Genomic DNA, 23530 nt, shown 5'->3' on the forward strand with positions numbered 1-23530 from the left:
GCAGGTGGCTGGAACTCTCCCGCCGGGAATTGAACCCGGGTCTCAAGCGTGACAAGCTTGCATACTGACCACTATACTACGGAAGATGATGGTTGTGTTCAACCATTGTAGCGGAGTTCGATGTCTGCGGGTCTCGCTTCGGCTTCTATAAAGTCTAGCTTCTTTGGATGTGGGTTATGGTAAGGAAGTGGGTAAGTTAGCGTTCTGGCCGGTTGAGTTGAGCTCTGCTTTCTGACGATATGCACTCCTTGCAAGTTGATGACCCAATGAAGGACTTCCATCTTGTTTAATACGACACGGCAGGCTTGATTATCGTGGGCTTCGTGGAATCTCCATTACAGGCTGATTCACTAATCAGACAGTATGCACTATATAATATCAATGTTGACAATCTTAATATCCTCTTCAGGCTGTTCCTTGTGCGTCCGCACATTCTCAATCTTGTGGATAATATCAAAACCTTGTGTTGCACGACCAAAAATTGTGTGCTTCCCATCCAACCACGGCTACCAATAGTTAGCAAACACGTCTTGTAGAAATGCAAAGAGCTACTTACTGTCTTTTCTGTTGTGATGAAGAACTGACTGGCATTGGTGTTGGGTCCTGCATTGGCCATGCTGACAGTGAACGGCTTGTCGTGCTTGAGACTGCTAAACTCATCCTCGAACTCGCGTCCCCAGATACTCTCACCGCCAGTACCGTCTCCAAGAGGGTCTCCTCCCTGGATCATAAACTTGCGGATCACACGATGGAAGATTGTGTTGTTGTAATAACCGTTCTTGGAGTGTGTGACAAAGTTTTCAACAGCCTTTGGTGCGGCGTCGGGGAATAGACGGATGTGGATGTCACCATAGGTCGTGCGGAGGATAGCGGCCGTACCAGTTTCGGTTTTCTTGGCCTTTGCGTCCTTCTTGTGGCCCAGCATCGTGGGCTTCTCGTTCTGGACATCTCGGGTCGACTTGGAGACCTCCTCTTCGTTCGTAAACATGTAGAATCGTACCTTGCCAACACCAGTCGCGACTAGCATGGGGTCTCGAGTTTCTGCTTCCTGCAGAAGAGGGTTGACGGAAGCACCCATTTCGACTGTCGTTATTCCCTTCTTCTGGGGCTGTCCTTGGTAGATGGCAACGTTGACAGCGCGGAAGTTTTCATCCTTTCCATACACCTTGACCACTTGGTTGGTGTATGTGTTGAGGACCTTAATTCCTAGCATAGAGCCGTAAATGATAAAGTTGCCCGACTCATCAAAGATGACATTCGTCTTGTACTTGAGCATATCCGACTCGATATCTCTTTCGTGAGCAGCTCTGCGACCGAATTCGACATTATCCAACTTGGTAGCCCCTGTCCCTGCGCGATGCATTTCTTCTGCAACCTGCAGGGATTCATCGTACTCGCGATGCAACTTGGCCGTAGCGAAATCAAACATGCGAATCTTTCTATCAGGTAGAGAGAAGGTGACGAAACTCCTACCGTTTGGCGAAATAGACAGGCATGAGGGTACGGATTTGGCCTTTTTGAAATCAAACAGGTTTGTTGAACTCTTATACTCGAAAACCCCCTCGGGCTTCTCGTAGTCTCCGCTTGGTCGCCAATATTCGAGCATGCCACCCTCATCCGCGGAAACCACGCAGTCATATGCCTCATTGTACGCCATCAGGTGCACAGGCTTTCGGTGCAGGCCCTTTATCGTGTGAATGGCCTCTTCCTTCTCTCCTCGTCCGTCATAAATATGTATCAGAGGCTTCGATTCTTCGGAGACGGCCAGGACCGGTACGGATGCGCCCTTGCTGTGGACCCAGCAAACACAGTTGGGGGCATAGTTGAGAGAAATCATAGACAGAAGATCAAATGTGATGACATCAAAGATCTTGACCGTTTCGTCCGCGCCAACCGTCGCAAAGCTTCGGCCGTCGTTGCTAACTGAAACCGACTTGATCTCGCCATCGTGTGCCTTAAACTCCTTAACGAAATCAATGCCTTGCCCAATCTTTTTCCAGAACTTGACGACGCCGTCTATCGAGGATGTGATGAGAAATTCGGTCAGGGGGGTCCATGTCGCAAAGAGGATTTGCTCTTTATGCATAAGAGACTTGGAGTATCGGGGCGACTTAGGCAAAGCGGCGACGTAGAGCTTTTCGTGGAGTAGGACTCTTCTTTTCTTCTTGGGAGCTTGGGAGGGTAGCTGGGGGCCCATATCATCGTCGGAGGAGCTATCTGGTCATTGTCAGTTGGGTTGGGAGGCACACGATAGGGTTGTATTTCGTACCTGAAGCATCGTCGCGGAACTCTGTGTGGTTGCGCTTCTGCGAGCGGTTGTCATCATCTGACGCCATTTTTAGTTGTCGTTTCGTCCCTCAAGATTCGAATTGGGCGGCTGTAGATATTGCGACGAGTTAGTAGCTTTCAGAAGTGCATCGTTTGTTTAATCTACAGTTTGCGACAGGATTAGATTGTTGTCTGGACAAATTCCGCCTCATGTGGCACGACCTTGAAATGTGGCTGTGCTGCGACCTACCTGGTAACCAGGTATAGAAAGCTTCCCTCGAACGGGTCTGAGATCCACATTGAGGTCATGACATGAAGAGACGGGTCTTGATCAACTCCGAGACTCCGGGCTTGGACACAGTTCCTTGTTCTTTTTTAGATGGCATGTGCATTTAATTTTCCAAACATTTTCTCAGTCTCATTCATTGTATCAAAATTGTAAAATAGTATATCTCTGTATAACCTCAATAGGTCTCGATCAACATGGCACCTCGTCGCCCTCTCCAAAAACTCACATCACCCTCGCGGAGCCTTTCGCTAGTCCTTCATCTTGCTGGTATAGCCTCATTCAGCTACAACTTCAAATTCCTTACAGAATGGGACGTTCCCATGTCCAAATCCTATGGATGGCACTTTCAATTCCTCACAATCATTGGCCTCTCGGCATCGTTGCTTGCCTTTGTTTTCGGCGCCCTGGCTGATCTCACACTGAGCCGAACTCTATTCCGAGTCAAGAACTATGTTGCTATTCTCGCTACGCCTATGGAAGTCGTAATTTCCATCCTGTACTGGGGTATCAAATTCATCGACCCCAAGCTGCTCATGCCTACCGAATTTTACATCCACATCATCCCTGATGTCGGGTTCCATCTTGCGCCTGCAGTGTTCCTGACTCTGGATCTTCTTCTCTTCAGCCCTCCATGGACGGTTCCAGCTTATGGAATTATGGCAATTAGCACTACCCTTGCGTTTGCCTATTGGTCCTGGGTAGAGCTTTGCTTCAGCCACAACGGATGGTAAGTGTCTCTGATATTCAGAATGCGGACATGCAATGCTAACCCAAGTATCAGGTACCCTTACCCTCTGTTTGAGCTTCTGTCTACCAACCAAAGAGTTGCTCTGTTCACTTTTGCCGCTGTTCTGGTCACTGTGTCTTCCTCAGGCCTCAAGTGGCTGTATGGACAAGTCAATGGCTATCAGACTACCAAGAGGGAGGCTCACAAGCCTCTTAAGAAGGTTCAGTGATTCATCTACAGTTGAATATCTAAACAGTATATAGAACGCTGCCAGTCGATGGCGCAACAGATACAACAATTCAAAATACAGTTTCACCAACCATCCACGTGTAGAATAGAAATAAATTCGTTCGTTGAGCATCTCATTCCCCAAGATCAATCGATGTGAGCTTTCCATCAACATGGTACTGAGACGGATCGCAATCGAAGTTTGACAATATACATTCTCAGTCTCGCAATTAGAATAATCAAATCGATATTATATATATTCAGGAAATACCATTGATATACTTCTCACCAATATACCCAAATGCAGGCAGCTTGGGTACCAAGGGTATGCAGCAGATGCTAAAGTGAGAGTGAATGAGAGGTAGGCGTTGCCCCGCTCACATAAATGGTGCTTCACCGAATAACCCCCACTACAACTTCCTCCAAATCACCGGACATCAAGATATTGCACTCCTACCACCACATTTTATAGCTTTTCTCCTACAAAACACCCAAACTCCAACATGATGGATATTGATGATATCCTCCGCCAAGTCGATCCCTCGTCTCACGGCGTTCCTAGCGAGGCACGCGACCTGCAGGCTTTGACGCGTCTCTGGGTCGCCGAGCGATCAGCCCCTGAGCTTCTAGAGTAGGTTTGTCACTGTGGTCCTCAATTATGACGATTTCTGATTTTTGTTACAGATGGCCGACGGACGGACTGTTCGAGCGTGTTAATGCGCGCATCAAGACCCAGATAGAAAAGGTTGAAGATATGACAGGTGACATGGACCCAAAGACCAACTTTGCCCTCATCGTTATTCAGACTGAGCTTGAGCGGTACAAGTTTCTCATGAGAAGTTTCCTGCGAGCCCGCCTCGCAAAGGTGAGTTACCCACTCACTCTAGGAATCATCGCTGAACTAACTCTTCAGATTGATAAACACACCTTGCACTACCTTTCAAGCCAAGAGCTCAGAGACAGATTGTCACCAACAGAACTATCCTACGCCACAAAACACCAGGCTCTTTTGCATAATCACTACCTCTCATCCTTCCTGGCATCATTTCCCCAGCAGCTGCAAAATCTCAACGACACAGCAGGCAACATCAGCATGATCGATTCACCAGATTTGGACACGGCTGTTTTTATTCGTATGCTCAGAGACAAGGACGTTTACGGCAAGGGAACTGATGCTGATATCACCCTTCCTGCTACAAACGGTGATGTACTTATCATACGGTGGTCCAGCGCAAAGCACATGGTTGACGTTGGGGACGCTGAACTTGTCTGAGGTGATCGACCCGACCCAATGATGATCAGGCGGTCTACACCAACATCACCTACTGCTCTGCTACTAGCATCTGCCAAACCACTGTGTCTTTCATATCGCCTCTGGCACTACCGTCGTCCTCTTCACCATCACGAATAAAGGCATTAGCTTGAAGATAGCGAAGAAACTTGCCGCTGAGAATCCAGATTGTTGCGTCATTGCCTCCTGCCGTCGCCCAAACGTTGTCAAGGAGGCAATATCTTCCCTTCGAGCTCAGGGTCTCGGTAGCTTCTCCCTCATTATCGACATCACCTCGGATGGCAGCATCGCCACTACAGCCGAAACTGGACGAAATTAGTGTGATTGTTGAGATGCTTTCGTCTCGGTATGTGGGAATTCTACCAAGACTCGAAATGCTGCCTATGTATCTACTGTCACTGGCAGTTTCACCTTTGAGGCAGATTCCGTGTACCCGCCGCACGTCACAACCTCTATACAGACATAGCAAGTCGACGCTCAGTATGCTCACAATTTACTGCGTCGTCACATGTGATAAAGACGACCCAAATCGAAAGATTAACACCACCTGTCATGGATACAATTCCAAGATAGCGTTGAATGGCTATGCAGCCATGCGGAGGGATGACGGGGAGACTGGTACATTATGTAAGAATAAGACAACTACCACATAGTGAAGGCTTGATATATTGTCGAGCTCCTAACATGTCAACGTATTAGCAGATAGAGGGGCCTTGACGTTTGGAAATAAACAATTGTTAGATAAACTCTCTAAAATGGTATCCTCAGTATTATGCCATGCTCCAAGTACCAAAATGTCTTGCAAGCAAAAAGAATTCAACCAAAACGCCCTTTCCAATACCACGCCATTTCTGGACTTATTGGCTAGTTGCCTTCCATTTCTTCCTATCCCATCTGTTCCACCATACCTAATGATAAAGCTGTTTTTGTTCTAGCTTGCAGGAGACAGACTCAGGTTCAAGAAAAGCCGAGGTCTTCGCCTAGACCACAGATGATGTCTGAATTTACGCCTCACTATGCGATGTGCCTGGCCGCCCTTCCAAAAGCGCCTGTTCGCGCCGCATTTGCTGCCAGCGGTATGGCAGAACGGCACTACGGAGCCCAACAGAGTGCAGACGACGTTGCTCTGGTAAGCCAATTAAACCAGCGGAAGGCTGACGACGATGAAGCGTGTACGGTCTCCAATCGCTATTGGCACTCTTGGGAGGCGAGTCAGTGGGTGACTCCTCTTCGTCAGGATCACAATGGGCCTTGAGGTCGATCTCAAGGGTCAAGGCTGTTGAGTATCGACGCCCAGGCAGGGTATTAGTACGAGGCCTGGTTCGAGGTCGTGAAAGAGCGTCAGAGAAATCAGGGACATCAAAGTTTCGAGGCGTCTCTTGCCCCTTTTCCTCATTTGCTTCCGGGCCAAGGGAAAAGTCTACCGGAAGTGGCATCCTTTCTGGAGGTGCTGTGGCTACGGTCGGCAGGCAAGGGCGCTCGTCAAACTTTGGGCCCCCAACCAGAGACTTTGACGGTTCAGTCGATGAGGCCTGTTCGTCTTCGGTAACTATAACAGAAGGTACAAGAAGAGTATCTTCTGGGACAGTTTCGAGGAAATGAGTAAACATCTCAGTGTGAGGTTCAGGAACTGCGTCTGCGACCCGAACCTTTTCACTTTCGATCTCCAAATCGTCTGTATCGGCGGAAACCTGAGCTTGAGTAGGGGGATCAGGAGGGAGCGGTATGTTCTCGGCTTGTTCTGTGCCAGTTTCTGGCTGGGCTTCCTGGTTCTTCGTATCTCCTTGCATTGAGATTCCAGAATCGCTCGAGCCTGGTGCTTCTTCAAGCACCTGGGAGCCGTTGACCTGGAGCAGTTCCTGGGGTTCCTTTACATCAGACGCCGGGAGTTCAAACGGAAACTCCGTGTGCTCCTCCTCCTTCTGATCACCATGGCTGACCTCATCAGCCTGAGAGTGGATCGAGGGAGGCCTAGGGAAATACGTTAGCACAGAAACATCAAGTGCCTTCTGTGCAGCATCGACGTCGGTAGCGTCCTGTTCCCCAGTAGCGACAGTGTCGGCCTTGGGCGTCGGCACTTCGGAGTCATTGGACAACTGTGTTTCTTGTGTCTCGATTTCCTCGTGGATGCTGGCTTCAGGGGTGCTACCAAAGCTAGTTTCGGGCTTTGAATTTGCCTCAACTTCAGTTGAGTACTGGTGAGGCACATCTTTAGTCTCCACCATCTCAAATTGCTCATCTTGCGAAGTATGAGGAGTGTATATGACGTTCTCCTCGCTTGGAGGTTCCTCGTCATTCACATCGGCTTCCTGAAGCTCTGTTTCTACAGGAGCGACAAGTTGCGTCTCCTCTTGAGATGCTGCGGCCTCATTCTCCTTAGACGCAGGGAGATTGTCTGCATTGCCTGAGAGATCAGGCATGCGAGTATTGAGTGGGTGACGGGTCGTTTTCGTATCGGAGTTCTCGGATGTTTTGTCTTTGGTGAGCTGAATGGGCTCGTCATCATCGGTGATGGGGCGGTGGAATTGAACTATTCCACTCGCAATAGCATCCATGTCAGATTGCTCTTGGTAAATAATTCTTCGTCCATCGTCAACGATTCGAAGTCCCTCGTTGGATTGGTCATGGGCCACGGACCGCGACGGGGTTGCGACGACACTGTCTCGAGGGCTTATGCTATCAGTATCTACCAGGCTTGGAGTAGACGGGGGTTCGGACTGGTTTTCGTCGTCTGCCATGAAGTCAGGCATATAGCCATGCTTCTTGGCCATCTCAACGCCTGACGGAACGCGGCGCAAATCAGGTGACGGGGTCGCTGGTGTCAAAGGAGGTTCAACAGAATCTCTCAAGGTTTGCATCGCAACCTTCCTAGCAAGTGCATTATCGGAATGGCTGCTGGCAAAAGATCCGTTGAAAGAAGATTCGGAGGCTTGACGTAGGAGAGGAGAGGCAGTGAGCGAAGGTGTAGTGGGCGCTACAGATGAGCCGGCTGTCGACAAAGCAGGTCTGGTCGACGAAGCTGCTCCAAAGGGAGATGCAAAGGTTCCACTTGCTTTGAACCGCAAGTTCGGTAGCGCTTCAGGGCAATCGACAGTGCAGGTGTCCCTGCAAAGCATGGTGATATCTGAGCGAATACGCTCTTTCAAGTGAGCCTCCAGAGCCTTGCGCTCCAAGTCAGGAGTAGCAAATTTTTCGAAATGCACCGTGTCATCACCGCCGGCACCATCCAGGAACCCATCGAAGATAAGGTGACCCCGTTTATGGACAGTCATAGTAGCAAGAGCATCCTCGTGGTGTTCGAGGACATTGCTGATACCAGTCTGAAGGCGCTCCATAACGGCCTCCATAGTCTGGCGACAGTACGTAATCGTTGGGTCGAGTCGGACAGTGAAAGGCTCATGAACAGCCCAAGCTTTGCCACGCAACTCATGAATAGTAAGAACGAGGTCATCCAGGGAGCGCATGGACTTGTCAGTCAGATCGCGAGCTTTCTCCAACTTTGCCTTGACTTGATTTGCGAACTCGTCAAAGTCGCGGCCATTGTGGTCATTGAAGAGGACCTTGCTCGTTTGAATGCGATGAGACAAATACGTATAGTCAGGACCGATGTGGTTTCGGACCTTGACCATGATGTCCACAGCTCCGTCCTCAATATGCGAGCAGCCACCACTACCTTCTAGTCCAGCGCAAGACTTGTGACGCTTGTCAAATTTGCGCTTCCAGGCATCAACTGGGTCGATGATGAGATTGGAGACTCGGGTTGTCAACTCCTCACCAAGCAGGAGAGGCAGAGGCGAAGGCTGGTGGCTATCAATCTTGATGGAAGCATTTCGGCTCTCTGGGTATCGGGTGGCGCAACGACTGCGCAAGAAAAGCTCAATGGTATATCCAGAAACGAACTCGAATTTCTGAGAATCGTGGACAAAATGAGACCGGGGGATGCATGCCATGGACTGAGGCCGGCCGGTGCACGGCCGAAAGGTCTCAGTCTCTAAACTAGCTGGTTCACTCTCAACGGACTCAGACCATTGGAATCCGGGGTCATGGCGCACTAAGAAGAGGCCGATAATTCGGTCGGTAGCAGCAACAACCTCGCGAGCATCATCGTGCGTCAACTCATACTCTTGGAAAGAGCGCAAAGACTTTTCTACTAGAACAACACCATCGCGCTCGACAAGATATGTGATGCGATATCGCAACTGTTTAACATCACGATGAGGCTTGCGAAGCGGGTCGAGCGCGTTGCTATCATGGCGTGTGATAAGCTCGGATGAGCAATGCTGGAGGCGCGAGAGAAGTGCTTGACAGATGCGATCCGTGGCCTTTAGCTGGGACGAAGCCTCATAGTCGCGGACATGTTCAGAGTTTTGTGGTTTCTCAAATTTGATATCCACGTGCACCCGAAGACTAGGTTTGTGACCCTTCTCGTTGACTGAAACCGACGCAGGTGGCGATGCCGATGGAGGGATAGAGGATTCTGATACGTCTGAGTGTCGGGTTTTCCTCCTACTTAGAAGAGGGAATCGACGCTTGGTACTCGACAAGGAGAATGAAGGTGAAGGTGTAGAAGAATGGCCATCGGCCGAGTTACTTGACCGTCGGAGGTGCATGTTGCCTCTTATGAAAACGATTCCAACGTTGGACTTTTCGATAACCGTTTAAGAGAACGTTGCGGTTAGAGTTTTGGTGCTCAATGGCATGAAGTGCCCATAGAAGGCCGTTCGGCTGTATACTGTCGTGGATCAAAACGAGATCGTTTACAGAGCTTGTTGATCGGCAACAAACGAAACCAGAGAGGGGATATCGAGGAAGAAAATATGGAAGCAGTGAGGCCAGGCGTAATGAAAAGCAGATATCAAGGCAGAGAAGACTGGGCAGCGGGGTGCTGATTGGAGTCTGGGAGTGATCGACTAAGATGCAGGTGTAGGCGGGGAGCAGAAGTCTTGTGTACTTTGCTAGGTCTAACAAGGGAATGTCTATCAATGGGCGGATAGATGGTTGGATCGATGAACGGCAAGGCGTTTCCAAGAATGTGTGTTGGCGCAAGTTGAATGGAACGTAGACTGTGACCGTTTAGGACAGAGATGATGCCCTAGATGCCGTGGGAAAAGGCTGTGGCTGGTTAAGCTAAGTTAAAGAGATTGAAGCACTAATGCTTGAGACGATCGCAAAGAACAAAAGATGGGTTTTCACTGGTGAACATGAGGGGGGAGGGGAAATCGCCTTGCACGGCGCATGAAGCGTGGCGGGTCTTTTTAAAGATTCTCTGCTTGATGATGATATTGTTCCTGCTTCTCTGCCCCAACCGGTGCCGGTCGCCTTTGAACGGGTAGTGCTCTACCTAGTGATAGCTCATGGATCGATTTCCTTCGAGGCAGATTGCCCATGACCCGGCATCTAACAGTGTCTATGACAAAGTGGACTGTTGTCTTGTCATGATCCAGCAACTCTCTACCGGGACGCGCCGGCGAGGAGGGGGGTCGCTGGGTGTGGTATTTTGTATACTTCCGTGCGTTCTTCGTAGACCAGGTTGGTATCATGCCACGGCGAGCTGGGCGTGAGATTGGGATGGAGGGCGCAAGACCTTGAGACCCTGTTATCCGGGGCATCTGGCTGACGGATGTGGCGTGATATTTAAATTTATATGTTAAACTACTTACATCTCTCAGCTCGGGGCAGTCCCTGGTGACCATCAATTGGGTTCATGACTGCCGAGTTGGTACTTCTTTCCATGTTCCAGTTCCTTCAGTTTTTTTTTCTTAGCTCTTTCCAAAACTTTTTCCAAGTTCCTTCCTCTATGGAATAGAATACCCACTGCCCCCACGACAAAATCGAGCTTTGATAAACGGCTATGGAGATCCGGTACCGATAGCACGCAACTCAACGCACCTGCTAGCCTGCCTCCTGCATTTGTGTGCAAGTCATAGTTACTTAGCTCTTAGCTCTGCTAGTGCTGGTCTAGTGCGGGTTGATACCTTGCAACATCTCCTGGAAGTTGGAGGTTGGCCCAAGCTTGTGGGTGCCTCGGTGGGGTTTTCGTATGCGTTTAACTCCACTATAAAGTTGAGCAGTTGAACCCTGGTCTCTAATTCCTTCATCATTCGATAAGTGAGGTCCTGACCAGAGAAATGCCAGGATATCAACGGCTCAGATTTGGGCGCGAGCTAAAGCTGTTTGCTGCTTGTCTCAGATCAAATTTTTATGGCCTATGATATGATCTGCCTCTGCTTCCCCATTTTTGTGCGTCCAGCTCTCATGTCAGACTATGCAAGGGATAGAACATTCTGCATATCCAGCAGCCTCATCCTTGGCTACCAGAGCAAGGAAAGAAGGTTCACTCGGATCCATAGGATGAACCCTTGCTCTCGCTTAAAAGTGCAAGCGATGTGATCACAGCTGACATGCCGTATTTAGAGGAGTTCTCGTTGGATCCAAGAATATCTCTTGGAGTCCAACCATGACGAACTAATCAGGCATTTCCAGGTCAGCCAGCCTTGTTGAACTCTCTCTTGTTAGTTCCGAGAAATTGGTTGGCTGTATACTCTATTTGATCGACTTATTTTCCCTCCAATTTCCTTTTTCCAACCCACGGCCCTCATTGAACAGCTGCTGATCAGCAAATGTCCTCGAAGAGCTGTCGTCCGAAAGATGACAAAGCGGCAGTTGACCAATCACGACTTAAGTACTGAAACTCTGAACCCTACCATGCACACCACCTCATTCCTCGGCGAGCTGAATGGACGCTTTGAGCCTGGAAGCTATCAACTCTCTTGAGGCCTTCTAATCAATCGTGTCCCAGACTGAATGGATCGTCAGTGAGGCAGTTCTGCTTTGACTAGCCAACTTTGCCAACTGTCCTGGCCTCGCTGGGCAACACCCAGTGCTATGGCCAGCGATACAAGAAACAAAACCAAGCAAATTTCACCTGAGATGAATCCTGTCGTAATTCCACGTCGAGATCTGACCACTGGCGAATCCGTTAACCATTGCCGTTAGGTCTACTTTCGTCCAACTTGCAGAAATCAGACCACGCTTGCGCACTCCATACCAGGCTTCCCCGGCGGCATTTATGTACGGTGCAGTCTCTGCATTGCATATCATTGTGCATTGGAGGCTGCAGCACCAACTCTGATCGATAATTACTTCACGAGTTTGCTCAACGAGCATGGTTGAGGCCGTCTTAGGTCATTCATGGCGATTACTTGACCAATTGGGGTTAACAGAATCTGTCAATGGTGTTCCGACACGCAGCTTACACTACCGCATCCGTAACCGACACGTATTAAACGGAAGGCCTCTGTACTCTGCACTTCCAAAGAACTTCCCGGGTTTGAAAAATGGTCTTATTATCACATCCTTGTCCATACTTCACCCGATTCTCTCCGCAATCTCAAGCCAACGCCGACTTTCTTACCCTACAGTGATCTGGCTATGCCTAGAAACATACCTTTCTGGCGTCTTACAATGCTCATTCAAGTACTCTATGGGGACACTAGTATCTGATCACGATAATCAAGGCCTCCAAGTCAACGGCCTGTATAAACGGCCGGCTCCATCCTGTAAAGTACATACATGAACTCGCCCGCATATACCGTCCCCGTAGACCGGAAGCGAAATCCCAACCCATTCTCTCGGCTTTCGTCCGGAGAGTGTGAGATCCACAGCTTTATTTTCAGGCAGGGTTTCTTGCAGCAACTACATGTAAGTCGCTCCAACAGTCACCAAATGAGACAATTGTTAGTTGACTGAAATCGACCATGCCCGATTGGAACCTTGTTGACCTTTCCAACGAAGAGGATGGGCGCATTTTTTTTAGTGGAGTTTCAGACGGCGGTGGTTAGTGACTTCAGGCAGGCAAGCGAAGTCACACAGAAGTTAACTCTGGCACATAGATAGACTATATATATATGTGATATGCTAAACAGTGGAGGAAAAGATAAAAAACAAAGTGAAGCAAAAACAAGCAAAAAATACAGTTGATAGGCGCTGGAGCGATGCTCCCACCAGGGCTTGAACCTGAGACCTTCGCATTACCGAACACTCGGAATGAAGTATTAGTACGACGCTCTAACCAACTGAGCTATGGAAGCCGATCAACTGTTGTTATAGGCAATTGTATTACTGTAGAATACAAACTTTTGTCAACCTCGTCTCCAAGTAGTAATCCTTACGACGCAAGACTTGAAGAACCAGTATACGAGAATATCGCTATGAGTTTTGGTATTTCGAGGTGGTAATATGTGACGAGTGGAGCCAATTTTCCTTTTTCCACGGTGTAACTGGAACATGCAGATAGCCATTGATGTAGGCTATCTACACCACAGCATGTAAAGAGTGAATAACATAAAAGTTGATTTAAACAATACCCCATATTACGTATAACTAGGCAACGAGCACATAGGAAAGCCACCTCGTCTTCCATGCTTCCAAGGTACAGTAGATGTCCAAAAACATCGACAAAGGGCGTAAAAAAGCAAACTGTAACAAACAATGAACGGGGTAAGTTATATAATAATAGGCAATCTGCAGCAGACACATGCAGGTGAATGCGGCCAGGCGATATAATCACACAAACTGTCAATGCTTCCTGTGAATGTCTCTTAGATTCACCGAGTTTCTCTCTCTTTATAATTCCTAATACCCTTTTCGATTTAGTCTCTACACCAAGTCAGACCAGCAACGAGCCCATCCACCTGGACAGCGCAACGCAACCACACAATGCCCAAAAACGAAGTGGCCGTTGACATCTTCGAGTATGATGACTCGGAGAGCGAGATAGTCGCTGGTCTCAACGCCCTGGCCCTTACGCCATCCACATCGTCCGAGCTTCCTAGTAAACGCATGTCTCTTATGGAGCAATGGAACGATTACTTCAAAAAGGGCGACCTTGAAGACTATCAGCGTCTGTGTGTCGATCTAGACCTTCCTGGTGACCTGCCTAGCAAGACGAAATGCCGACAAGTAAGTCAAGCACCAAAAAATAGAACTTGTTATGTTGACCGTTGCTAGGCGCTCAAGGGCGTACACGTCAACATCATTCAATTCCTGGCATGTGATGATAAGCCCCACGAAGTCAAGTTCTTCAAGAATAGATGGGCACTTGCCCGCTGGTCTAGGAAGAAAAATACGTTTTTCCCCCGGCGCAAACTACCCAATGGTAGCCCACTGCGAACACTGTTGAAGATAATGGGCAACTAGAAATGTGTTGGTTGATGCCGAGGATATGGGCTGAGTACTGAGAAGGGCAATGGGCACAGGGAATAAATCACTTTTGTGTAAGCATAGAGAAGAATAGTGCTCGTACATAACCATACGCCGTTTTGATGCCCATTAAGTATCTAATTCCTAATCTCCCACAGCCTAATCTTTCCTGTGTCATTACCAACCGCCAACAAGTCACTCTGGTTTCCAAAGGCAACCGCCGTAATTCTTCCAAGAGGCGTCTGGTCTGTGGGCCAGTTACGGTATACTGTGCAAGTAGGGAGATGCACCAGTCGCAGCGCATCCTTCTTGTGCTGACTTCCGAAAGCCATCAACTGACCATCCGGAGAAAAGGTGATGTGTGTGATGGGTGTGACGAGCTGCTCAAAGACTCGCGTGGGTGTAGGTCGCTCCTTGATGGCAACTTCCTCCGAGTTGAGGACGAGAAGCTCGTTGCGGTCGTAAATGTTGGTGATACCGCTGTTGGAACCGACCGAAACCCAGCGATCGTCGCCCAGAGCAGCTGGGCCTTGATGACCACCAAGAGCCAGGACAATGCCGCCCACACAACCCTCATCGTGCCATATACCCACGAAAGAGCGGCTCTCCATGTTATACTCGCCGACCTGGCCGTCCTTTCCAAGAATTGTCATTCCGTTTCCAGTGCTCCACCAAGCAAAGTCAGCAATGCCGTTGCGACTTGATAGTCTAGCGGAAGTAATCCACTGCATAGATGTCGTGTTCAAAATGTTAATGATGCCGCCTCCCTTCTTGGTAGAGGCCACAATCGCCATGTAGCGACCGCATGGGCTGAGCTTGAAACGCTCCATTGACTTATGCTCAAGTCGATGTCCGAGGATTTGCGTCGTCTTCTGCACAACTCCCGACTTAAGGTCCCAGTGGTGGAAGTACTTTCGTCGTCCTGCAAAGAAAACCTTGTCGCCATGGGGATATAAGAATTCGGCCCGTCGAACATCGACTTGCTTGATTTGCACAGAGGTCAACTGAGGATTGGGTGTAGGGTGAGCGGCGGGTGCGATGTGATGGAGATAAAGGACGGAGGCGGTGCTGGAGGACAGGAGAACTGGGTACTCGGGGTGGAAAGAAAGATTGCCAACAGGCGCGTTGTGCTTGTCTGGGATCTCTCGCGTGCGTTGGATGTCAATAACCTCGGGCCGTAGACGTCTCTTTTGGTTCGATCCAACTCCAGCCAGGCTGTTGACGTCGCGAAGGAACTTCTCAAGAGGCTGCGCAGAAACCTCCGAGTCCGAGTCGCTATCGTCTGAAGAGTTGGATGCAGCCGACGATCTTCTTCTCTTGCTCGGCCGTCCGTCTGATTCGCGCGCCCACGCGGGAAGAGGGTTTAGTCGGAGGTATTGCTGTCGCAATCTTTGGCTGTACTCGGTTCCGCTAACAAGATCTTCGGCCTCTGTCTTTCGTAATTTTCGTAACCGGGTGGCTCCAGCAAGTGAGACTGCCAGTCTGTCATCGTCGCTATCCTCCCACGCAGGGGCATTCCAATCGGTAGGCTTTGCGGCCTTGGTAACATTTGCAGCGCCTGCACCAGTGCCGGTGTCAAACATGAAAAGGTCCGCATCCTCAACATCTTCTAAGCCAGGATCCTGCTCAACAAGCTGCATATCCTTTCCCTCATCATCCCAATTGCTGTTGAACATTCCATCGTCGTTGAACAATTGCGCGCGGAAACCAGCCTTGTTACCTAGAACAAGACGTTCAAGCTCTTCTTCGTCCGAATCCTTATCGTAAAGCGCAATGTTGGGCTTTTTCTGGGGAGCCTCATCTTCCGAGTCGAATTGAGACTCATTCTCCGAGGAGGAGGAAGATGAGGGATCCAGCATCTCTTCGTCTTGTGGTGGCGCCATTTTTGGTTGTGATTTATCTTGACCGAAGTGAGGTTTGCGGGTTCTGACTTCGGCGAAACGTTTACAGCATGGAATTTTTTTAGAGGGTCCAATCAGCCTTGCGTGCGCGGCTGTCTTTGATAGGTCATTGATTTTGGTAAGTGGTGGGGCTTTGGCCAATCATTGCCCATCAGCTCAACAAGGCTGGTGGTGATCATAACCTGGAATTACATGTAAGTACAGATGATTGATGAACTAAAAAATATGCATTTGCTTTTATATGGTATATCTAAATAATCTGAACTATTGAGCTGCGGCCTGTGCCAAGACAGATTCCAGCTGGCGCAAGTCGGGACTAACAGACTCGTGAGACTTCAAAGTCAAACATGAGCCTGCTTGAGCAACGTCGATAAGGTTCTCAACTTTACCCCCCTGCGCCAAACCAGAGATCAAGACGCCGAAAAAAGTATCGCCAACACCGTTAACAGAAACGATGTTTTGGACCTTTTCAGCAGCGGAAAACAGTCGCATGTAAAGTCCACCAACTGTCGGGTGGCTCATTGACCGTGCGACAATGTATTCTTCCGAGTCAGGATCTGTCAGTCGAGGATCGTCTCTTCCAAGGATGGTAGTCAAAAGAACGCCCTGAGGGCCAAGCTTTGTCACAATAGTAGGGATGTAGGGAAGTAGTTGGACAGACTGCACTGGAACACCAGCATCAGTCAGCTCAGCTGAGGTGATGTGGACAAAGCGCTCTCGGGCGCCTCGCATGCCAAAGGCGTCAATGATGTCAAACCACTCAGGCGCTTCCAAGTAGCCGTTATCACGAGCTGCAGAGTACATAGATTCCAACTCGAAACTGTTGGGGGATGCAATATGCACAGTAGGCTTGGGGAAGACTCGAAGTTTGGGGTGACCCTTCTGGGGACAGAAAAGATTCATAGACTTTGCTGTCGAGACTGGCTCAAAGGCGACCTTGCAGCCTTCATCTTGGCCAGCCTTGAGCCACGCTCGAATATCTCTCTCACTCCAGTTGCCGTCCACTACCAACCACTTGGGCTTGGTTCCTCGCACGGCGGATTTCCAATACTCGGGGAATGAGTGATGTGTAAATATGCCCATATCGGCCATTGCCATGACCAAGTTCTTGTCGGCATCATTCACGGCGACATACTGAGCCGTTCTGTTCGAACCGTGATACTCATTGCCAAGTGTTCGGATGTAGGTAGTGTCCAAACCAGAGGCTTGGAGTCCATTCAGAACAGTTTTGCCAGCACTGCAACATTTGTCAGTATTGGTTCCTTACTTTGCAGACAAAACACTCTTACACATCATCGCCAACCATGCTGCAAAGGCGCACTCGAGCATGTTTGCTAACAGAGTGGGCAGCGAGTGCTACATTATGGCCGACACCGCCAATGGACTGGCTGATACTGGATGGGTTGGAGGTATGGAGGGCAGGCGAAGATTCACCCGACTTGGGTGCATAGTCACAGCTGAGATCAATAGCTACGGAGCCAGCAACAAGAATATCAGCCTTGCTCTCGGACGTTACTTCGGGTCCCTTGAGCTCAGATGGAGCAGCAGATGGGGCGGCAGGAAATGAATTACTAAAGCTACGATTAGATTTACATACGTCCCAGGACCATTTTCATCGCTGCACTTACAAAGTCTTGACTGGTTCGGAACCAGAAGACAACAACCGTGAGAGTTCGACAGCGATGTTGGTAGCCCGGGTGATGTTGGAGGTTACCAGCGCCTTGTTGGCGATGACGGCCTTTTCTCCCGTGAGCTCTTTGAGCCTGCCCAGGATATAGGGGGTGTTGGCGCTTCCAGTGAAGCCCTTATCGTTGGCCTCCTTGACAGCCTGCTCGATGTAAGACTGCATCTCAGGGGCAGGGATGCCAAACTCCTCGGGAATGGGGTTTGCGAAGAGCAAGCCTGATTCGATACCGAGCCTCTCCTGCGCGAGGATGATAGCAGCAGCCTCCTTTTCGGTGTGGACGACAGAAGGACTCTTAATGCCACTGTCCCGAGCCCAGAAAGCAGGGAACTCAATCTTTCCGGATCGACCATCGGCAAACGTTGAGACGTGAGCACCCTGTGTCTCAAGAAACTCGAGGGTCCTGGGAATATCAAGAAAACCCTTGCAGCCACTGCTGACGACAGCAACTCGGGTTCGTCCGAGCTCAGTCAGATCAGCAGAAACGTCCATAGAGTCATGGCCACCACGGTGAACACCACCCAAGCCACCAGTTCCAAAGACACGGATACCTGCTAGTCTTGCCAGTAGCATGGTGCCAGAGATGGTAGTTCCACCATGAATCTTCTGTCCAGTCAAGCCCTACATGTAAGTCTCGGTCAGCCATCGTAGTTCAAGTCAATGAGGCTTGATGCTGCATATGATGAATCCAAGCCGTTGTCAGTATTCACGTTGACTCACCATTCCTGCAATATAGGCAATATCTCGCCTGGATGCTTTAACAGCGCTTCCGCTCTCAATCATGCGAAGAATATCAGAGGCTGTGGCACCAACAGTAGGCACACCGTCAACAATGGCAATAATAGCGGGAATTCCTCCATTGCTGCGAACAAGGTCGGAATGTTGCCGAGCAAGCTCATTGCCCAGAGCTCCGTGAGTGTAGATGGTTGACTCGAGAGCAACAATGGGCTTGTTAGTGGAAACACCGTCGGCAATCTCATCCGAGACTTTGAGGAGCTCCTTCACGCCAGCCAAGGAAGAGCTCATGAGTCGACGTTGAGGATGAGAACAGATCGGCCGAGCTCTGGCTCCGGAGCAGCGGCGCAGGACGGAGCCATGCCGAGAGATGAGGCTTGACAACCGCATTATGCAGGAATTTTATGGATTGAGAGGTGTTGAGTCCTGACGGTGCAGCTTGAGTGAAGGTTAAGCTGATCCGAGTTTGCCCCAGAATTGATGAAATAAATAGTATTTACAGCAACAGCTACCTACCTTAATAAGTATTTAGTTAGTGAGGGGAAAGGGTCCAGTTCAGTGAGTTAGCGCTAAAGACCCCGTATTATGAGCCTCGGAATAAGACAGCGAAATAAGTGATGGCGAAAAAAGCCAATGGTTTGCCTATCGCGAGGTTATCGTCTGTCATGATAAAATAAAGAGATCCACAAGGATCAACTAAATAAAGCTTTAAGAGGCTTAAAAAGTAGGCTACGCTCCTTGGCCGTCGGAGGGCTCCGTCGGTAAACATGGCCTCTAACTGATTTTAGAAGGCTGTAAGCAGCACTGAGGAAGTAATTCCGCTGGGGGATCTGTATATTGAAGGGCCGGCCCGGTCTCTTATGCAGACAGAGTGTGTTCATTGAAGCCAAACCTTTAGATATAACACTCATAACATGGGTCGCTAAGTACCACTTACACTTGATATAGTATGGAGTATAATTGCATATAAATTGCCCAACTAGTTAGTTGACTTTTGGTCTTCAATAGCCTCATTAGCCGGCAGAATACCTTACCCTGGCTATTCCACTCTTATTAAGGACCTCTCAAACATCCACCAAGGATCTGATGTCAGTCAGTACTGGAGGCATAGCCAAGCCCAAATATCCGGTTTCAGAACATGCAGTAGATTTAATCGAGTCTTTGCCGCGACGATGCTTTTGGTGTTCCTCCTGAATGCTTCTTTTTACTCATTGCGCCTGACTGCGTATCGTGTAGCAAGCACAACCATGATATCTTCATGGCAACTCGCGGCTGTGCTACTCCTCGCTGGACCATCACTGGCGGACAATTTTACCATTTCCAACGGCCAGATTTTCACCCCTGGCTTTGTAGTTTTAGATGCACCTCAACCATACACGCCTCTTGGAGGAGGTAAGCTGATATCGCACCTATTCGGAGATGGCTTCAGCGCTGACAGTAGCGAACAAGACACCCTTCATGTCGCTATCGATGTAACCGCCAATGGCAAATTGCCGCTGCCGTCAAATGACGACGACAACGATGATGACAACCAGATTTTCAGCATCGAGATGTTTCTCTACAGCTACGTCACAGGGCGCAACTTTACCATCTCAAATGGAACGGCGAGCGCTAACAACGCCAGCCTGGGTGAGATCATGGCGCAAGAGCCTGGAAGCACTGTGAAGCACGTCAACTGGATCTGGCCCGAATGCCTTGTTGGAGATGGCGCGCCAGAAGGAGACAGTGATCGCGGAGTTTACAATGTAAGAACGACACCGAGATGTTACTAGTTCAAAGCACTGTGTTGTAGTTCTAACATGACACAGATTTCAATCCGCCAAAACTTTAGATACAACGGCGACGATTACTACACCATATTTGATGTACCCATCTCTGTCAACAATTCTATTCCAGAGGGTAATGATCGACCGTCGTGCGATGGGCTGTCGAATGAGATTCTCTCACCTGAAGATATCGATGTCGAAGCAGCTAATGAGGTGGGCGTTTTGTTTGCGCCTGGCGATGCGACTGAACTTGATATAAGTGGTGAGAACTCTGTAGGATCTGTTTTTGGTCCTAGTATGAGGCTATATGTTGGTGTCGTGGGTGTTTTCATGGCTCTGTTGGTGTAGATGTCATTAATTACCATGTTTAATCTCCGATACCCAAATGTACTCATCAGCCAAGGAGTCCAGCTTGTCAATCAGTGTTACAGAACTGAAACAAAAGTGAAAAATGATATAACCTCGTACTATCGTGGCATCCGCTAACCAATGCAGGTCACCACATCGCCATCACCCTCGATTGCCAATTTAGGAATCATCCCCGCTTCACTTAATTGCGGGGTTGTCACAGCTCTCGAGGAAAACAAAATGCCACTGCCCTTTTCACTCTCGTTTACTCATTATAGACCGCCTCACTTGGCGCGACCAGACCTGCTGGGATCCTTTTCCAGGAATTCTGACGAATAGTCTATGTCGTATTACCCCAGATTTCCCTGTACCCCTGTAGCTAATCGCAGCAAGTCGCGAACTGGTAACTCTTCGTGGAAAGGAACCTCGGTCTGCGTATCCATCATGATAATCACAATATGCAGCCCGCCTCATATGAATGGGAAGAGGGCGCCACTCGCCTGGTTGGAATGCTTTCTCGTACCACATGTTTCCGTGGTTCATGACTCTGCGATTCAGCGATAACCTCTGTGCATCTTGTCTCGTATCATGCCTATCCACCAAGGACTTCTCCCACGCGAAGGCTTCTGTGCCGACGTGGTGGTGCGGTTGATCCGGCAAACAGCGTTGAATCCAGCCTTGATCCTCCCTCTCGTGCTGCTTGCTCGCCTCACCAAGAAGGGCCAGGACCTCTCGATCCTTCATCCAAGCGCCGCGCAGAACCTCAAGACACTATTGTACCTTGGGCTCGCGCGATGGGCTAGTGGCTGGTTATCCGAAAAGACGAGAAACAACTGGTCAGACGATAAATATGACTGGGAGCGCGAGATTGTACTCGTGACGGGTGGCGCAGGAGGCATTGGCGGCCGAGTTGTCAACTTGTTCTCCGAGATGGGCGTTAAAGTGGTTGTGCTTGATGTTCAGCCCATGTCCTTTACCACTTGTGCGTGAGATGCAGGTAACCGAAGCAACAATAGCTAACTTCATATCAACAGCGGCCAACGTACACTACTATCAATGCGACCTTCGAGCACCCGAAAACGTGGAAGCCGTTGCCGAAAAGATCAGAGCTGAAGTCGGACACCCGACTGTCGTTATCAACATCGCTGGAGTAGCAAGAGGAAAGACTATCCTGGAATCTCAGCCAAGTGACATCCGCTTCACTTTCGATGTCAACGCCTTTGCGCCATTTTGGACAGCAAAGACATTTCTCCCTAACATGGTCGAGAACAACCACGGAATGATCGTTACTCTAACCTCATATGCGAGCTGGCTGACGATCCCTAACCTGGTCGACTACGGCGCCTCCAAAGCAGCTGCCCTGGCCTTTCACGAGGGTTTAACTGCTGAGTTGGCTACACGATACAATGCGCCCAAAGTCAGAACTGTCATCGTACATCCAGGACCTACCAACACTGCTCTCTTCAAGGGTTACTACCAGAATACCGATTTCCTGATGCCGCCTCTGGCACCCGAGACAGTGGCCGATGCTGTAGTTAAGCAGGTTCTCACTGGGCGCAGCGGTACTGTTATCATCCCAGGCACTGGAAGCATACTCGCTGCTTTACGAATGCAACCAGATTGGTATGCAATTCCTGTGAGGGCCAAAGCACAGTCGTACATGAGAAACTTTAGTGGTCGCCAAGTTATCGAGGATGTGGATGCTTCTTATGAGAAAGACGGCCGCGAGAAAGACGCTGCTGACAATGCAGGTGAGAGCACGGTTTTGGTCTCTGATAGTTGAAGCAGGCCTTGTTGATTTTTTGTTCCCCATAAACGAGAGTAACTCGATGTTTGTTTGTTGTTTATGATATGTCTATATTCCTCATGTAATGAGTGCAGAAGTGCCAGGTTCTGTCTAATTAACCTAGGTAGATTGAATAATACCACATGGTATGCAATGCCATTTCGTTTCCCACGCCCCAAGTGCGATCCAAGACATAAGAGAATATATGTACCTCAGTGCTCTGTGTTTGTTAGTAGAAGAAATCCAACGACTTAAAGCTACCCAACAACCACATGACCAATGTTATTGCCCACAGAGGCATGTTCTCGGAAAAGAAAAGAACCAGAACCAGAGGGTGTTTACAGAACTCCGGGCACGAAGTACCAAAGCCCGAGCTCACCGATGCGTTATATCCGATGAAGGATTCCATCCTGTTGGTGATGTCTGGTTAATAGTACAGATGATACCACATTAGGTGGTCCCAACTGCCTGATGTTGTGAGCACGAAAGTGCGCAGTGATAATGAGGTGCATGTACCACAAGCAAAACTAGAGACATAATACATATGAAATGATACGATGGCTTAGTCAAAGAGTATCTGAAGGATTCGGGTATGACCCTATAGGGAAAGTGTCAATGGTAGAGCTGACGACGGTAAGGCGCCTACAGACAAGACGACGTCGCCTAATATGCAGCAAAAAGACATGTGCCATAACGGCGCCCGCTTAGGCGACATGATGATAAATTTGAGAGAATGCGACGTCAAGACATGCAAGTACTGTATGGTAGAAACAGGGGACCCGGTCTGTCAGACGAACTAAAGTACACACATCATGAGATGATCACCGTTTACATGCCCGCCCTTCCCGTTATTAGCTCCAGGGTTTGCAGAACAACATGAACATTAGTATTTTGGACAAGGGCATCTAAAGCGGGACTAGTGTCTATTCCTGATACCGTTAAACGGATAACAGAAGGATCAAAGAAGCGGAAAGTCGACAATAGGTTGTATTCAGATGGAGAAATAAGGCGGTACGGACGGGAGATTTACAACGAGAGTAGACTTGTTGGGACACTCCGTTATCAGATACAGGGAATGGTACATATGTAGATGCTGAGCGTGTCACTTGGAACCCATGTATTATCGCTCTGACACATCAAGTCTAAGTTGATGAGACGGCTCCTACTATGTACATGTAAACCAAACCTACGGTGTAGCCCGGCCCCCTTCAACTGGCAAAATCTGTAAGTGTTAAGCCAAATTGGTTACAATGGTTTCACAAACCTCAGATAGCACCTGGGGAATATGGTGCTTGACAATGACGCC

General features: G+C 49.1%; 9 protein-coding genes and 2 non-coding genes across 11 annotated transcripts; 5 read left to right on the forward strand and 6 right to left on the reverse strand.

The window, feature by feature from the left end:
• Window positions 1-14: 14 nt before the first annotated feature.
• FGSG_20506 lies at window positions 15-86 on the reverse strand. Its single transcript has one exon. It is a non-coding gene; the product is annotated as a tRNA-Asp (tRNA).
• Window positions 87-368: 282 nt separating this feature from the next.
• On the reverse strand, window positions 369-2336 carry FGSG_00480 (uncharacterized protein; the record flags this gene model as incomplete). The annotated part of the gene is made up of 3 exons (XM_011317851.1): window positions 369-506; window positions 557-2217; window positions 2270-2336. 3 exons carry the CDS (start codon window positions 2334-2336, stop codon window positions 369-371), a joined length of 1866 nt encoding a protein of 621 aa, XP_011316153.1.
• A 415-nt stretch (window positions 2337-2751) lies between these two features.
• Window positions 2752-3513, forward strand: FGSG_00481 (uncharacterized protein; the record flags this gene model as incomplete). The annotated part of the gene is made up of 2 exons (XM_011317852.1): window positions 2752-3284; window positions 3339-3513. The coding sequence occupies 2 exons, from the start codon at window positions 2752-2754 to the stop codon at window positions 3511-3513; spliced, it is 708 nt and encodes a 235-aa protein (XP_011316154.1).
• A 505-nt stretch (window positions 3514-4018) lies between these two features.
• Window positions 4019-4785, forward strand: FGSG_00482 (uncharacterized protein; the record flags this gene model as incomplete). Its single annotated transcript, XM_011317853.1, has 3 exons — window positions 4019-4143; window positions 4197-4377; window positions 4426-4785. The coding sequence occupies 3 exons, from the start codon at window positions 4019-4021 to the stop codon at window positions 4783-4785; spliced, it is 666 nt and encodes a 221-aa protein (XP_011316155.1).
• Window positions 4786-5555: 770 nt separating this feature from the next.
• FGSG_00483 (uncharacterized protein) lies at window positions 5556-9413 on the reverse strand (the record flags this gene model as incomplete). The annotated part of the gene is made up of 1 exon (XM_011317854.1): window positions 5556-9413. The coding sequence occupies one exon, from the start codon at window positions 9411-9413 to the stop codon at window positions 5808-5810; it is 3606 nt and encodes a 1201-aa protein (XP_011316156.1). The 3' UTR covers window positions 5556-5807.
• Window positions 9414-12798: 3385 nt separating this feature from the next.
• Window positions 12799-12893, reverse strand: FGSG_20507. The gene has a single exon. It is a non-coding gene; the product is annotated as a tRNA-Ile (tRNA).
• A 400-nt stretch (window positions 12894-13293) lies between these two features.
• FGSG_00484 (uncharacterized protein) lies at window positions 13294-14001 on the forward strand (the record flags this gene model as incomplete). The annotated part of the gene is made up of 3 exons (XM_011317855.1): window positions 13294-13302; window positions 13459-13764; window positions 13813-14001. 3 exons carry the CDS (start codon window positions 13294-13296, stop codon window positions 13999-14001), a joined length of 504 nt encoding a protein of 167 aa, XP_011316157.1.
• Window positions 14002-14141: 140 nt separating this feature from the next.
• On the reverse strand, window positions 14142-15887 carry FGSG_00485 (uncharacterized protein; the record flags this gene model as incomplete). Its single annotated transcript, XM_011317856.1, has 1 exon — window positions 14142-15887. The coding sequence occupies one exon, from the start codon at window positions 15885-15887 to the stop codon at window positions 14142-14144; it is 1746 nt and encodes a 581-aa protein (XP_011316158.1).
• Window positions 15888-16169: 282 nt separating this feature from the next.
• On the reverse strand, window positions 16170-18714 carry FGSG_00486 (uncharacterized protein; the record flags this gene model as incomplete). The annotated part of the gene is made up of 4 exons (XM_011317857.1): window positions 16170-17142; window positions 17195-17482; window positions 17534-18210; window positions 18310-18714. The coding sequence occupies 4 exons, from the start codon at window positions 18712-18714 to the stop codon at window positions 16170-16172; spliced, it is 2343 nt and encodes a 780-aa protein (XP_011316159.1).
• Window positions 18715-19571: 857 nt separating this feature from the next.
• FGSG_00487 (uncharacterized protein) lies at window positions 19572-20438 on the forward strand (the record flags this gene model as incomplete). The annotated part of the gene is made up of 2 exons (XM_011317858.1): window positions 19572-20069; window positions 20133-20438. The coding sequence occupies 2 exons, from the start codon at window positions 19572-19574 to the stop codon at window positions 20436-20438; spliced, it is 804 nt and encodes a 267-aa protein (XP_011316160.1).
• Window positions 20439-21026: 588 nt separating this feature from the next.
• Window positions 21027-22655, forward strand: FGSG_00488 (uncharacterized protein; the record flags this gene model as incomplete). Its single annotated transcript, XM_011317859.1, has 4 exons — window positions 21027-21420; window positions 21473-22189; window positions 22315-22328; window positions 22461-22655. The coding sequence occupies 4 exons, from the start codon at window positions 21027-21029 to the stop codon at window positions 22653-22655; spliced, it is 1320 nt and encodes a 439-aa protein (XP_011316161.1).
• Window positions 22656-23530: the final 875 nt, after the last annotated feature.

This window comes from Fusarium graminearum, chromosome 1 (genome assembly GCF_000240135.3).
Source record: "Fusarium graminearum PH-1 chromosome 1, whole genome shotgun sequence".
NCBI lineage: Eukaryota > Fungi > Ascomycota > Sordariomycetes > Hypocreales > Nectriaceae > Fusarium > Fusarium graminearum.